The 12,468-nt window shown below is 50.6% G+C and overlaps 8 protein-coding genes across 8 annotated transcripts; 4 read left to right on the top strand and 4 right to left on the bottom strand.

Annotated features, from left to right (window-relative positions):
• Positions 1 to 2,388: 2,388 nt before the first annotated feature.
• Positions 2,389 to 3,033, top strand: MYCFIDRAFT_173166 (uncharacterized protein; the record flags this gene model as incomplete). The annotated part of the gene is made up of 1 exon (XM_007926551.1): positions 2,389 to 3,033. One exon carries the CDS (start codon positions 2,389 to 2,391, stop codon positions 3,031 to 3,033), a length of 645 nt encoding a protein of 214 aa, XP_007924742.1.
• Positions 3,034 to 3,057: 24 nt separating this feature from the next.
• On the bottom strand, positions 3,058 to 3,342 carry MYCFIDRAFT_173165 (uncharacterized protein; the record flags this gene model as incomplete). The annotated part of the gene is made up of 3 exons (XM_007926550.1): positions 3,058 to 3,160; positions 3,184 to 3,298; positions 3,327 to 3,342. 3 exons carry the CDS (start codon positions 3,340 to 3,342, stop codon positions 3,058 to 3,060), a joined length of 234 nt encoding a protein of 77 aa, XP_007924741.1.
• Positions 3,343 to 3,366: 24 nt separating this feature from the next.
• On the top strand, positions 3,367 to 4,150 carry MYCFIDRAFT_173164 (uncharacterized protein; the record flags this gene model as incomplete). The annotated part of the gene is made up of 6 exons (XM_007926549.1): positions 3,367 to 3,444; positions 3,510 to 3,578; positions 3,612 to 3,780; positions 3,812 to 4,007; positions 4,034 to 4,084; positions 4,126 to 4,150. The coding sequence occupies 6 exons, from the start codon at positions 3,367 to 3,369 to the stop codon at positions 4,148 to 4,150; spliced, it is 588 nt and encodes a 195-aa protein (XP_007924740.1).
• A 42-nt stretch (positions 4,151 to 4,192) lies between these two features.
• Positions 4,193 to 5,056, bottom strand: MYCFIDRAFT_173163 (uncharacterized protein; the record flags this gene model as incomplete). Its single annotated transcript, XM_007926548.1, has 3 exons — positions 4,193 to 4,636; positions 4,666 to 4,716; positions 4,745 to 5,056. 3 exons carry the CDS (start codon positions 5,054 to 5,056, stop codon positions 4,193 to 4,195), a joined length of 807 nt encoding a protein of 268 aa, XP_007924739.1.
• Positions 5,057 to 5,079: 23 nt separating this feature from the next.
• Positions 5,080 to 7,007, top strand: MYCFIDRAFT_173162 (uncharacterized protein; the record flags this gene model as incomplete). Its single annotated transcript, XM_007926547.1, has 5 exons — positions 5,080 to 5,158; positions 5,189 to 5,201; positions 5,256 to 5,808; positions 5,836 to 6,790; positions 6,823 to 7,007. The coding sequence occupies 5 exons, from the start codon at positions 5,080 to 5,082 to the stop codon at positions 7,005 to 7,007; spliced, it is 1,785 nt and encodes a 594-aa protein (XP_007924738.1).
• A 239-nt stretch (positions 7,008 to 7,246) lies between these two features.
• On the bottom strand, positions 7,247 to 9,352 carry MYCFIDRAFT_195259 (uncharacterized protein; the record flags this gene model as incomplete). Its single annotated transcript, XM_007926546.1, has 2 exons — positions 7,247 to 9,196; positions 9,284 to 9,352. 2 exons carry the CDS (start codon positions 9,350 to 9,352, stop codon positions 7,247 to 7,249), a joined length of 2,019 nt encoding a protein of 672 aa, XP_007924737.1.
• A 268-nt stretch (positions 9,353 to 9,620) lies between these two features.
• Positions 9,621 to 10,288, top strand: MYCFIDRAFT_173160 (uncharacterized protein; the record flags this gene model as incomplete). The annotated part of the gene is made up of 5 exons (XM_007926545.1): positions 9,621 to 9,646; positions 9,676 to 9,771; positions 9,813 to 9,856; positions 9,886 to 9,993; positions 10,026 to 10,288. The coding sequence occupies 5 exons, from the start codon at positions 9,621 to 9,623 to the stop codon at positions 10,286 to 10,288; spliced, it is 537 nt and encodes a 178-aa protein (XP_007924736.1).
• A 246-nt stretch (positions 10,289 to 10,534) lies between these two features.
• MYCFIDRAFT_187259 (uncharacterized protein) lies at positions 10,535 to 12,392 on the bottom strand (the record flags this gene model as incomplete). The annotated part of the gene is made up of 4 exons (XM_007926544.1): positions 10,535 to 11,139; positions 11,222 to 11,402; positions 11,640 to 11,833; positions 11,903 to 12,392. The coding sequence occupies 4 exons, from the start codon at positions 12,390 to 12,392 to the stop codon at positions 10,535 to 10,537; spliced, it is 1,470 nt and encodes a 489-aa protein (XP_007924735.1).
• Positions 12,393 to 12,468: the final 76 nt, after the last annotated feature.

The following is a 12,468-nucleotide window of genomic DNA, read 5'->3' as shown; positions in this document are numbered from 1 at the left end:
CCTAGTACTAGAAGTAGGGCACTATCCTATTAATAAAGCTATAGATATCGTTCTTATAGGTCGTTAACTATACCTTAATGCTAGCGTAACAACCTTCTACTAGCGAGGTTGTTATATTACTATAGTAGCGCGTCCTATTAATCTAGTATTTAATATAGTGCTATCGATGGATCTACTATATATTAGCTATATAACTAGCTAGCGATTGCTAGTCTTTATTGTCCGAGTAGTCGCGTGCAGGCTCGCCTTTACTAGCGGCAATCTTGCCGCTCTCGAGGGCCTTCGAGTTAGTTATAAACGACTCAACCGACGGTAAGTTAATAGCCTTATTAAATAGGTCTATAAAGTCCTATACGGCTACACTTAATAGCTTACGCCTTGTCGATAGATCCGGTAGTCTAGTACTAAGGAAGGCCTTCGCATTAGCTTCTACTACGCGCCTAATATACTAGCGGCAGAGCTGTGTATACAAATAAGTCTAGTCGCTAGCTAGTGCCTTAATTAGTGCCTTATTACGGTCGTAGATAATAAGGCGAGGCTCTTTATAGTCGTGTTTAGCTAGCAACTCCTATATATACTAAATAGCAATTAAATACTACTTAGTCGCTTGTTTAGGCATAAATATAAGCGCTAAAGGGAAGGTCTAGTTAAATTGATTAAGTAAAGCGATTACAAGTAGCGGCATACTATAATCGTTAGTCTTGTAGGTGCAATCTATAACTATAATATCCGGACAATTCTTATAGATATTAATTATCTTAGGGTACGAGAAATACAGCTATTCTAGCCGTTGCTTACCGCTTAGTCTAGTGCCGACGGCCTTCTATACGAAGTAGTTCTATTATAGGAGGTCCTCGATCGTTTTGTCTACTACTAACTTGCTAGCGAGTCTCAATTTCTTAGCCTTTTACTAGGCATTTAAGATGTCTCGTAAAGTGGCTAGTACGACTGCTAAATTCAGCCCTCCGCTCGAGAAACAAGCCTTAATAGCCGTCTTAATCTATCGATTAGAAGCACTAGCGGCTCGTAGATTAAGTATCTCTTAGACAATCTCGGTAGTGCGGTAACGCCGTCGGTAGTTAGCTAATGCTATTAGATTAACTACTAGATAGTTGTAGTTGTTGCTATTAAACGTAACGGTCTATTAGCTATTATTAGGGTTAGTCGAGTCCTTAGCAGTTATCGTTATAGACTAAGGGCAATCGTATAACTTCGAGCGGCCTTTACGCTGCTTTGCTATTAGATTAAGACGCCTTCGCTCTTCTAATTTGTCTCTCTTAGCCTATCGAATAGCAGGTGTTAAATACCTAGCATAGCGGCGTTAGAAGGTCTATAGAATATAGTCTATATTAAGTCGGTTGCCTTGCTTCTTCGTCTTAAACCCCTTCTCTAAAGCGAACGTTTCTATATATTCTTTAGCATTAATAATACTGTTAAATACCTAGTTTTCGGGGTTCTCGATAGTTGCGTATGCTCTAGGTTTATAGGCCTTAGCTTCTAACTCGCTCTAGTTACTGTATTCGTCGTTATTACTAAAGTTATAGACTAGTTGAGAAGGAGTCTCGATTTCTAAAGGAGGTTGTTCTTGCTAACTAACCCCGCTAGTACCGCCTTTACTACCGCCTTTACTACCGCCGTTACTGCTACTACTATATCCTTTACTATTATTACTGCTTAGCGGCAATAACGGCGGCGGCAACCTCTCGCTACGTACGCCGCGTAGTATAAAACGAATAGTAGTATAGCCTACCTCGTACTACGCTAGCAAATTATCGAGAAACGGCAGTATCGGGTTTAGTGTCTTAAAACTATTATCTAGCTTACTAGTTAACTAGGTATCGAGACTATCGTATCTAGCTTTATATTCGAAGCTAACATACCGCTAGTAATACGAGCGCTCGCTTTCCGCTATATCTTCTTAGAAATCTAAGAGAAACTGCTTTAAATAGCGGCGATTAATGCTATAGAAGTATTCGTAGCCTTCTATATCCTTAGGTCTATATACCGTCTCGATCTATAATTTAAGGCCTCTGAGGTTACCTAGCTTCGGCTCTTATACCTGCCGCGGCCTCTTACTACGTATCTCTTAAAACTAGCGCTTTCTTAGATTAAATGGCTCGTTATTGACTTCGCTATTAAATTAGATAGCGGCGGCGGCGGCGGCCTCGGTTTGTAGCTACGTAGAAGGGCTTAACAATATAGCTAATATTAGGTATAGAAGGGCGGCGATAGAATAGCGATAGTAAGGTGTATATAATAGCGACAGTAAGGTGGAAAATGGCTATCTAGCGGTAGAGGAGATAACTAACAAATTTGCCTTAGGCCTCCTCCGCGATCGGATCACTGATTTATGAATAGCCGGGGCTGATTTACGAATAGTCGCGCCCAATGCCATACCACGGAATGCGTGCTGCCGCCCTGTCGTGCTATTCAGGCCCACAGTACTGTAGCAACGTGAACTCCGGATCTGCTGTGTGTTGTTTCTCTCGCGCGCTCGGAAAGCGGCCACCTCCACGCCACGCTTTCCACGGGCTGCGGGCCACCGCCATCTTGCAGATCCCGACACGCCAAGCCCATCGCGGCGTGATGGATGAACGGCCTGTCCGCGACGTTAGCGTACTGCCCAAAGGAATTATCCGTACCTTCAAGAAGTTGACGTCTAACGTTTTCAAGCTAGCTGCCGCTTACGGGGATTATCCCCGTTTGCCCTCTCGCTTAATCAGGATTATCAGGGTGTACGACAGGACAGGCGCGGGCGGCGGTAGGGACATGGCCGGCTTCTGTATCCAATGTCGTGCATCAACCAGAAATGGAATGCTACGCGACCCATACACGGCATTTGCGCCCTACAATGGAAGTGATCGAGTGCGTAGGATGCGTACCGGCGTGGCGTCACGGCGTTGGACACGACACGGCAGTGACGGCACAGACATCTGGCAAATGACGATCAGCCGAACTCCTGCCATCCTACCCCCGATGCTGCCACATCGATTAATACCGAAATATCAGCAGGCACAAACACATTCAGAATAATACAATGTCCTCGACATAGCCATCTCACTCCGCACCAAGCTTCCGCGAAACACAACCTCCAAAGACCAGCGTAGTCCTAATCAGCTTTGGAGAACGTGGTCTGCCCGTGGTGCCACCCAGCATCGCCCTGGACCAATGCGAGAAAGTGACCATGAATCCATGGTCCTAACGCCGCGCGGAACGCCAGGACCGTCATCATTAATTGGAAGTCGAGCACTGAGCAGCCCATACCCCAGCACTTCACATCCACGGTATGAAGAAAGGTCTCGATCACATTCATCATGATTCATGACATGAAAAAAACTTCATGATAAAATCGGTGAGGAATGATCAATGGTGCATAGAGTCAATAAAGCTGCTCTTCCACTTGCTCGAAAGATGGAATTGTCGCGGACCCTACTAGCACGGATAGTGGAAGGCGCAGCAACTCTTCCGGCGCATCAGAATTGCCTCGATACTCGATACTGACTGAATAGTTATGCTTCCGCCCTATCCCAACCGCTTGGATCACCCTGTCACAGCTAGCACGTGGTCGACAGGTAAAAGTGACAGATGAACGGCAGGGGTAGCACTGAAAGCATCACTGTTGCGATGAATCTCCACATCCAGAAGAAGTTCTCGCCTGGATCGACTTCCTCTTGCACCTTACGCGGTACGCCCACGAAGGACATGTGCGTGCCCTAGATCGCCATCTCGACATCTCAGCACTTTTCGAGACCCTCGGCTTTGACAGCACCGACGCTGCTTGTGTGCACTACCAACGAGTGACGCAACCCAGCAAAAGCGGGGCTTCAAATTGGGCCAGAAGCTATTGGGAGCACGAGATTGGTCTTGCTAACGCTTTTCCTGAATCTGATCGATTGCGGAATGTATGGGTGCATTGCATCCGAGATTCTTGCAATGATCGCAGCCTTCAAGCCGCCAAACGACGCATCGAAGCTAAGACGCAGGCATTTTGCTATGGATAGACAGACGTGCGAAGTTGATGGCTGGCAGGTAGGCACCGTTGTTTTGGAAATTGGCGGATTATTCCCTTTCCTATGGCTGGTCCGTGGAATCGTAGGTATATGCCCACATTTGTTAGATTTTCAGATTGCTCAGTGCTCTGTTTCAATGACCAAACCGGGTTGACTTCACTACTTCCGAGTGCAGCATCTTTTTATGTATGCGGCTGCATCAAGGTAGGTGCATCCGGTGGCTGGCTTGTCGTATGGCCTTTGGTGTCAGGCGGGTCTGTATCTAAGAATTGATCGTATCGTTCCCATAGCCTGCGTTCAGCCACTAGCTCCTCATCATATCGAGTCATCTTTAGGTCGAGCATTTGGTGAAACTCGGGTTGATGAACAGCGTTATAATGGGCCTTGGTGAATTCCCAGTATTCAGGATACCATGCTGCGCATTCCCAATCGACAATCGCAGCAATTCTCCCATCCCGCATGAGGATATTGAGTGACGCCCGATCGCCGGGTGTAAAACGGATACTGTACTTGCGTTGGTGGATCTCCGCCACCTTCTCGCCAAATACGGTATCTGCACTCTCGATCGGTATGCCGCCACGGAGGAATCTGTGGAACGAGGAAATGTTGTCGAATGGCCCGAAAAGCTTTACAGTTCGAACTCGAATATCTCGACATCATCCTCCGTTCGTTGACGAGACATTTTGCTGGTCAGGAGGCTGTAGTACTCGAAGTTGCTCGATATACCTAGCGACTTGTTCGGCAGCCCTCTCCTTCTCTTGGTCTGACAGCTCATGCCACGCATCCTGTACTGTCTTGCATCCGCGAAAGTATTCCATTTCGATAGCCAATTCGCCGTGGTATTGGTATGTTCGATATACTTTCGGTACTGGAATCGTCGTGTTGGCCGCAACATAGAGAAGAGCTTCGAGCTCGCTCTGCTTGCACGGCCACTTCACCAGTCTTCGGGGGCTGACACGAGCTCCTCCAGGACGGCTGGAGTTTTGAAAGACGTCAAAAAGCAGATTCCCGAGCCGGATGCGGAATGAGAGCAGTATTGTGCCCATGGCCCTCGGTGGCGATGGTAACGATGACGGCCGTGGGTGCTGGCTTTTTTGGGTACTCGCGGATAGCTTCGCTGGCACGACGCTCGATATGCTCGTTTCGAAGTGAAATAGTTGCCCTTTTAGACCCCCAAGCTCTCCATATCGAGTGCATACATCTTTTTAGGGCTGTATCACAGTAGGTGCATCCGGTATTCTATAGCCCCGCCAAGGTGACACAGAACACGCAACTACAAGCTCACCTCTTCCAACTTCCCATCTCTCCCGACCTCGCTAGATGTAACAACGCATCAGGAGCAGAGATAACACAGGATCTCCAAATCAGACGTGACTCGAATTTCGCTACGCTGTCAACTTCAGATTCCAACTTTGCAACACATCCTGCACGGCTGAGAAGCAGCATTAACCCCCAAGCGACTCAAATGGAGGCACGCGAGAACGAGAGACCGACTACCAAAATCAGCAGACTCACGATACGCAATGCCAGTCTCGAGACATCGCTCGACGATTGTCTTGAGAAGTGTCACCAGCAAATGCAGTCAATCCTGTACCGCGACCTACCAAAAGAGATTCGAGACATGATATTCGAGTACGCCACAGCACAGTACGAGGACATGGACAGAAAGTATAAGGAGACTGCATTCTGGTGTCGCCCTGGTCATGGAGTAAGTCATGTTCCCTTCAAGCTCCACTGCCACATCCTGTCAAAATTGTATCCGAGAGCACAAGTTTCGTTTGAGACATTCATTGATTATGTAAACTGACACAATTCTTCGCACAAGGGACCTCACAAAACCTGTACTAATCTACTATTGACATGTAGACGCATTTGGCTCGAAGCAAATGCGTTACCGATGAAGCAAGCCGTATTCACTTTCTGGATGAGGCCAACACGAGGGCCACCCGAGAAGCATCCCGACACAGGAGGATATGGTCGAGATCCAATTCGTAACAATACCTTGACCAAGCTCAATCGAGAAAGTCTGACCACTCTTCACTACTTCTTGCAAATGTTCGTCGCGGAGAGCATGTTCTTTCCGAACAATGAGGAGACATCGCTAATCCAGCGATTGAAGCCAAAGGTGCTTCGCATCACAATCAGACATACTGACTGGTGGTATTGGGAGGGCGATGAGCCTCTGAGACTCAAGGATTCGTGGGTGCAGCGTGCGCTTGACGCTCCTTTTATGGCGAGTGTAAATGATATCAGTCTTGAGCTCGAGACGCTAGAGCGCAAGAAGAGTCAACTTCAGGTCATCGTTGATCGTCTTACCAAGATGAAAGGCAGAGCGAGTTTGAACGATGGCATGGTCACGAGATTTGAGATGAGCGGCGAACCACACGTATGGCACTGGACTGGCCCTTCCAACATCGATGGCCAGGAGTACGAGCCCTACAAAGGTCTGAAGACTCTCGACTATCGAGTCGTCACGCTCAAATGGAAACGAGTGCCGATTCGTGAAAAAGACGTGCAAGACGTGCTCGAAGGGCTCAGTACGAATGCAACCGCTGCACGCCCGACTGGCCAGCAAAGGTGGCGTGACGGCTGGAATGCCCGAATTGCACGGCTCCGGTTGGCTGGCGTGGGTCGCTGCAGCCAAAACAGCGTCACCCTCGCTGAATACTTGATGCGGAAGGAGTCGATGGAGAGGGCGCTGAAAACACAACGGCAGATGGAATCGCGGTTCAGGAAGATGTTTGCGGAAATCGAAGCGAGGAACTTCGAAGAGAGATGGCGTGAGGAGGGCTCGCTGATGAAGTTTGAAGAGAAGAGCGAATGAGATATCGTGACGATGACGATGCCTCTAGACTAGGCATACGGGTTCTAAGACTCCATGTACGAATGCATGAACACAGTCATCTTCGAATAGACGAGTCGATGAGGTCTCATCAAGAAAGCTTCAATTCGGCTCAAGACTACTACTGCGATGCAACTACCACGGCTCTCTTCTGATAGATGGAGTCAGCGGAGCAGTTTTACAAAAAGTAGACTACTAGATGCTCAAAGAACAGGATGAGGTGGGTCACTGTTGGTATCATAAGGCACATTCGCTACTTTTCCATTCGTTGGAGGAACTGCGCTACCCGCACTCCCTTCCCCACGCAACCTGTCGTAGATTTGGATGCTTGGTGCCTTGTCACTCCTCTTTCTTCTTCTTCTTTAATGCTCATGTTATGTTTGTGGGAAGTCGTTTAGTCCTCCCTCTGGTATGCGAGACAGCCAATGCTCTCCAGCAGAGTCCAGACCTGTGCGCTGTCCGCCATCTTTCTCCACGTCTCCGCCGTCTGGAAATTGCCACGATCCTGACCCCAAGCGCACGCACTCCTGATCTGCTTTCTTGACAGCAAAGTCTGATCTTTCTTGGCTACACTCGAGGCTGCAATCTTCTCTATAATCTTGGCTGGGAAGTGGCTCAATACCGCACTGTCCCTGAAGCCTCCTGGTCCGCATTGATTCGCGCCGTGCTCCTCCTGCCAGCGCACGAATCGGGCTGGGTTGTCGTCTCGGACGATAAGGCCGTTGAGCTTCTGCGATACTGCGTGCAGGTCACTGCCTTCACTAGAGGCGCCCTTGCGATGTGGCTTGAAGATCATCTTCGGAGTTTGAGGACTGTTCGTGACCTCAGTAATGGCGAGCTCGGGCTCTCCAGGTACGGCGCCGGTGTTAGCGGTAAGCGTGGCTGCGTAGGTGCCCTGTCGTGGAAAGCCGTTCGGAGAACCCTTGGCGGTCGTTGTTGTGACTGGGCTCGAGGCCTGCTTGCGCGTCTCTGCCTCAATCGGGAAGTGGAAGATGGGTGGGCCAACATAGTAACGTCTCACGGCTTGTGGACCTGGTCCGATGCCATTGAGGACGGTTGATGAAATGGCAACGCGAAGGCCTGCCCGCCAGAGTTCTGTGCTGGAAGCACCATCTTGCGCAATGATATGTCGCTGCACTTTCTTTCGAGCGCTCTCCAATTCCGACAACTCATGCTCGCCACCATCAGTAGTACGAATGGAGCGGACACTGGCTCGTCGATCGCCCGCGCGTCTGCGACGATGGTCGAATGCATTCTTCATTGGAGACTGGGTGGCTGGTGTCACTTCATCATCGAAGTCATCGAAATCGTCGTTAGCTGTTGAAACAGTGGCATTGTCCATGAATGTCTGGCGTCGAATCATTTCAGACTTCTTGAGGAGGTAGAGACCGTCCTTTCCAAGAGTGGGTTCGCGCTCGTTCCAGTCGACACCGCTGAAGTTTGCATCCTGCTGATAGGTCTTGATGTTGGAGTCTGGAGGCGTGGCGTTGAGCTCGTCGATCATTTGCGATGGATAGTGATGGTCTTCGAGGACATAGGAGAGCCATAGTGCGCCTGCGTCAGTGAGACCAATGTCGGTAAGAGTGATATACGGGATACCACGAAGGCCGCATCGCCGCCGCAAGAAAGTGCCGTTGACCATCTTGTCATTAACGTAAGTGCTTTTGGTGGGCGGGTCGATAGTATCGGCGATGCTGTATGGCAGAGACTGGACTGACATGGTGCCGCGCGGTGGCATGGGATCAATATGCGGTTCTTGAATGTGGACACGGGCGAGGATCTCCAGGGCGCGCGTGCCGAGAGGATTGCCGCTGAGGTCGAGTCGTCGCAGTCGCCTGCACTCTCGGAAAGAGCGCAGGAACCTCTCCCAATGCGCCGCCTGCTCATCCGTCTTCACCTCGATGCGGTTACTGCTGAGGTCGAGAGTCTTGAGGTCGTAACAAGCAAGCTCGATGGCCTCCACCAGGTGGTCAAGGGAGACGGTGGTCAGGTTGTTGCCGGACAGGTTGAGGTCTTCGAGTTGCACTGCAGAGCTCGCGCTTGCCTTGCGCAAAGCCTCAATGAGCCCATCTGCCATCGCGAATACGCCTTCATCGCCCAGCTTCTTTCCCGGCGCCTTGACATCGAGCGGATGAATGACATTGCCCTCGTGGCTGCTGGAGTTGCTGCTGGTGCTCGTCTTGCGCGCCTTGTTCGCCTTGTTGGCCTGCTTGGCCGCGTCCTTCTCCGTCCTGTTCGCCTCATTCTTCAAGTCGCGTCCCATGCACGCACCCAGCTTGACTCCATCATTGGAGCGGTTAGTGTAATCAAACTTGTTCGACTTTCCTCCCATCTTCTTGGACTTCTTCGAAGTTGTGTTGCTAATAAAGTCCTCCTCCGAAGATGACGCGCCAAGGGGAAGGGGAAGCCAGGAAGCAGCAACTGGTTTTACCTTTGTGATGATGACCGTGCGAGCTTTCTCGAAGCCGCCACGGACGAACGAATCACTGCCCATGTACATTGACGCAGCGCATCGCCTGCCGCGGTACTGGTCTTCTGGTGTGGTCGCCTTCGCGGATGTTGTTGTTCCAAACGAGGTGAAGCAGGTGCGCGAAGCCGAAGCAGGAAGCCGATGGAAAGAACAAACGTTACTGCGGCAAGCGCACAGGGCACATCCGCTGCATGTGAGAACGGTCGAGGAGCGGTGAAGCTCAAGTGCGAGTCCACCCTCACTTGGACACGAGAGAGATCATGTGTTAGTGTCACTAAAGGCTGCACTAACCTCGTTGATGAAGCCGAAGCGCCTAGATCCCAGGTCGCGACATCGCGACCTTGCTGCTCAAGAATCTTGGAGCGACCCATTGCTCAGCGGCTCTGTCTGATCTTGCGCCAGCTGAGAAGGCGTGCTTCGCAAGAGGCCTCTGACCTATTGAAGTCTCGGTGCAGCGTTTTCTCCTTGAGCTTCAGCCGAACTAGCTCAGACCTCACTTTCCACTCTTGAAAGCGAGAGCTGCAACGGCCACAAGTGAGGCAGCTCGAGTGAAAGTGGCACAGCCTCCAATTTCATAGCAGAGCGCCAAGTGAAAGCCCGAGATCAGATCGCAAGCCTTCAACACATCGCTGCTGCTGACGTCCGCTCACATCCAAACTCATCATCCTCAAGTGCAGCAAATGCAAGCTCGCATCTCAATGAGTAATGAGGTCTCCATCTCCAAAGGCTTCGCAGTCGTGCCCATGGGGCTTGACCATTCTGCTCCACGGGCGTGGCTATTCTGGGGAATTGAAGTCGTGGCGAGCGACGGATGGACTAATCTTGAGGCAGAAGGAGCCACTCGTGAGCGTGAAAAATCAATACCAGTCTGAAGTTACTCGTGGCCAGGTAGTGAGTTCCAGACACATTGTGATATCCTCCGAGGTTGCATGGCGTGGTATTGATGATATGCTACAGTCTCAATAGACACATCATTTGGTGCTCTTAGTTCGCCGTTTGGAAATTACCTGCGTTGTTCTTTACACGACGTCTCAACCCTCAACATCTCAAATTGAAGCAATCACTCTCTGACCTTTCCAGCGACCCTGCGAGTATATGCTCGCAATCCTAAGCTGTGCTCGCAGCTTCATGCAAGCCTCCCAAATAGATGTGATACCCGGAACTCCTCGCTAAGTGATTCGAAGAGAAACAATGGCGGGCTTTCAAACCTTGCTAAGGATCGTTGATCCTCACAGTCCTGTCAACCAGTTCTGGAAATGCCTTGCTAAATGAGGAACCCACAGACCAATTCTGGAGCGACCGCAGGTGATGCTCAAAGGCAGGGTTTATCATAAGCTGCGGTGACTCGGTAGAATTGTTTGATGGAATTGAGATTAGTACACAGTCCCGGGGCAGCAGCCAATTTAGTGACAATGTGGTGGTGAGCGGGACGAAGAAGTCCTCGAATTTGAACTTGCTTCCGCCGAGCGTAAGCTGTCTTCGCATGTGTGGCCACGGGAGGTGATCGTTCCAGGCGCTGTGAGGTTCGCGTATTTGCTCGTTAATTGGTCGGATCCATTCGGGTAATCGTTCGTAGCATTTTGGACATGGACAGATTTGCCATCTGAGAATCAGAAACATCATGTAGAGCACAGCGACCTTTTCGGGAAGTGAATCGATGTCCGGGAACTTTGACAGAATGTCTATAAGTAAGGACGAGACTGGGTGGCATCGCAAACGGCTGTCAAGCATTGCTGAGAAAGATGGATATTCCGGCCCGATAGCGTCTTCAATGGAAGCTCCATCTCTCAACATATCTCGATGTCGATTCTGGAAGTCTGCACCTGATTAGCTCGCCGGTCTAAACAAAGGGCAAATCCAGCGAAGGGCATTCATTAGGCCGTCACCGTTGTCACATACCAATGAGTAGGGAGTCCAGTGGGGAGGATGGCGGTCCCACATTGGTTAATTGCGCATAGACTGGCTTGTCAAGCTGAGAGCGGTAAAATGCAGGCGTGGTAGGCGAAACGCTGGCATGCTGGCGGTCGCTCGGCGAATCAAGGAGGAAGTTCACACCTAGCCGCTCACCATGATATTGATGCTGAGGTGGATGGGTAGAGGGCGATCGCTGTCGGTGGTCAAACGGCGGCCCATGGGTTGAATTATGCGCAGCTTGCTGGTGAGAGCCTGGAGAATATCTGCGCAAAGTGGCCTTGTAGCGAATTAATTAGCTCATAAGTATCTTGAAAGCCCAAAGATTGACGCCTCCAACCCAGTTCAGACCAAAAGTCAGAATCTCAGTCTACGTGAGAAGTAGCATCAATTGTTCTTCACATACCTCCGAATCTGGATATCCATTCGCATGACCTTGGCTCTCTGGTGTCGCATGATCACTTGATGGCCGGAGATCCGGGTGAAGGTTGCCCTGCGTTGATTGCTCATAGTGATGTTCCGTTCCTTGTACCTGTGAATATGCCTGCTGCGTAGCCCCCGGAGCAACGGGTGGCAGTGGACTCTGTTGTGCTGTCAGAGCTGCTAGCTCTAGATTGTCGTCTGTGAGTAAGCTTGAATCGACTAGGTCGTCGAATGCAAAGAACGTACCATTCAGGCTTGGCTGCTGCGAGGCACCGCTGACTATGCCTGCTACCGCTCCCAGACGACGGCGAAGCTCTTCGCATTCTGCGAGAGCCCTATCTCTCTCCTGCACCACTCTCTGCAAATCTTGGAAAGGCTGCTGGCTTTCCAGCTCTCTAATCCTTCGCTCCAGGCCATCGATTGTGTTTCGTGTCCGCTCTCTGATAGCCCTTTGTGCTTCGCGGTCGTTCGCGCGCTTCTTCGCCAGCTGCTCGGGCGTTAAGTTCGCCACACCTCTGCTTCCCGGAGCGCCCGTAGCGCGTCGTTTCCGCCCATTTGCTGCAGCAACATTGTTCGGTGTGGGCGTGTGATCTGAGTTTTCCGATTGTGAAAGTGCAGCGCTCGCGTTTTCGACTGCCTGCTGCGCCTGTTGGTATTCAGGCTGGGTGCCGTTTGGCTGTATGGCGTAGGAAGGATACTTGGTCGTCGCAGCCGCTGGTGGTGATGGCATGCTCATCGCGCTCACGGCTGCTCCTTGATCGCTGGCAGCCGGCGTGGTATTCGAGTAATGTGGTGCCCGAGGCTGCTACAGC

This window comes from Pseudocercospora fijiensis, assembly GCF_000340215.1.
Source record: "Pseudocercospora fijiensis CIRAD86 unplaced genomic scaffold MYCFIscaffold_3, whole genome shotgun sequence".
Lineage (NCBI taxonomy): Eukaryota > Fungi > Ascomycota > Dothideomycetes > Mycosphaerellales > Mycosphaerellaceae > Pseudocercospora > Pseudocercospora fijiensis.
The sequence above is the reverse complement of the archived record's forward strand: the minus strand, read 5'-3'. Positions and strand labels throughout refer to the sequence as shown.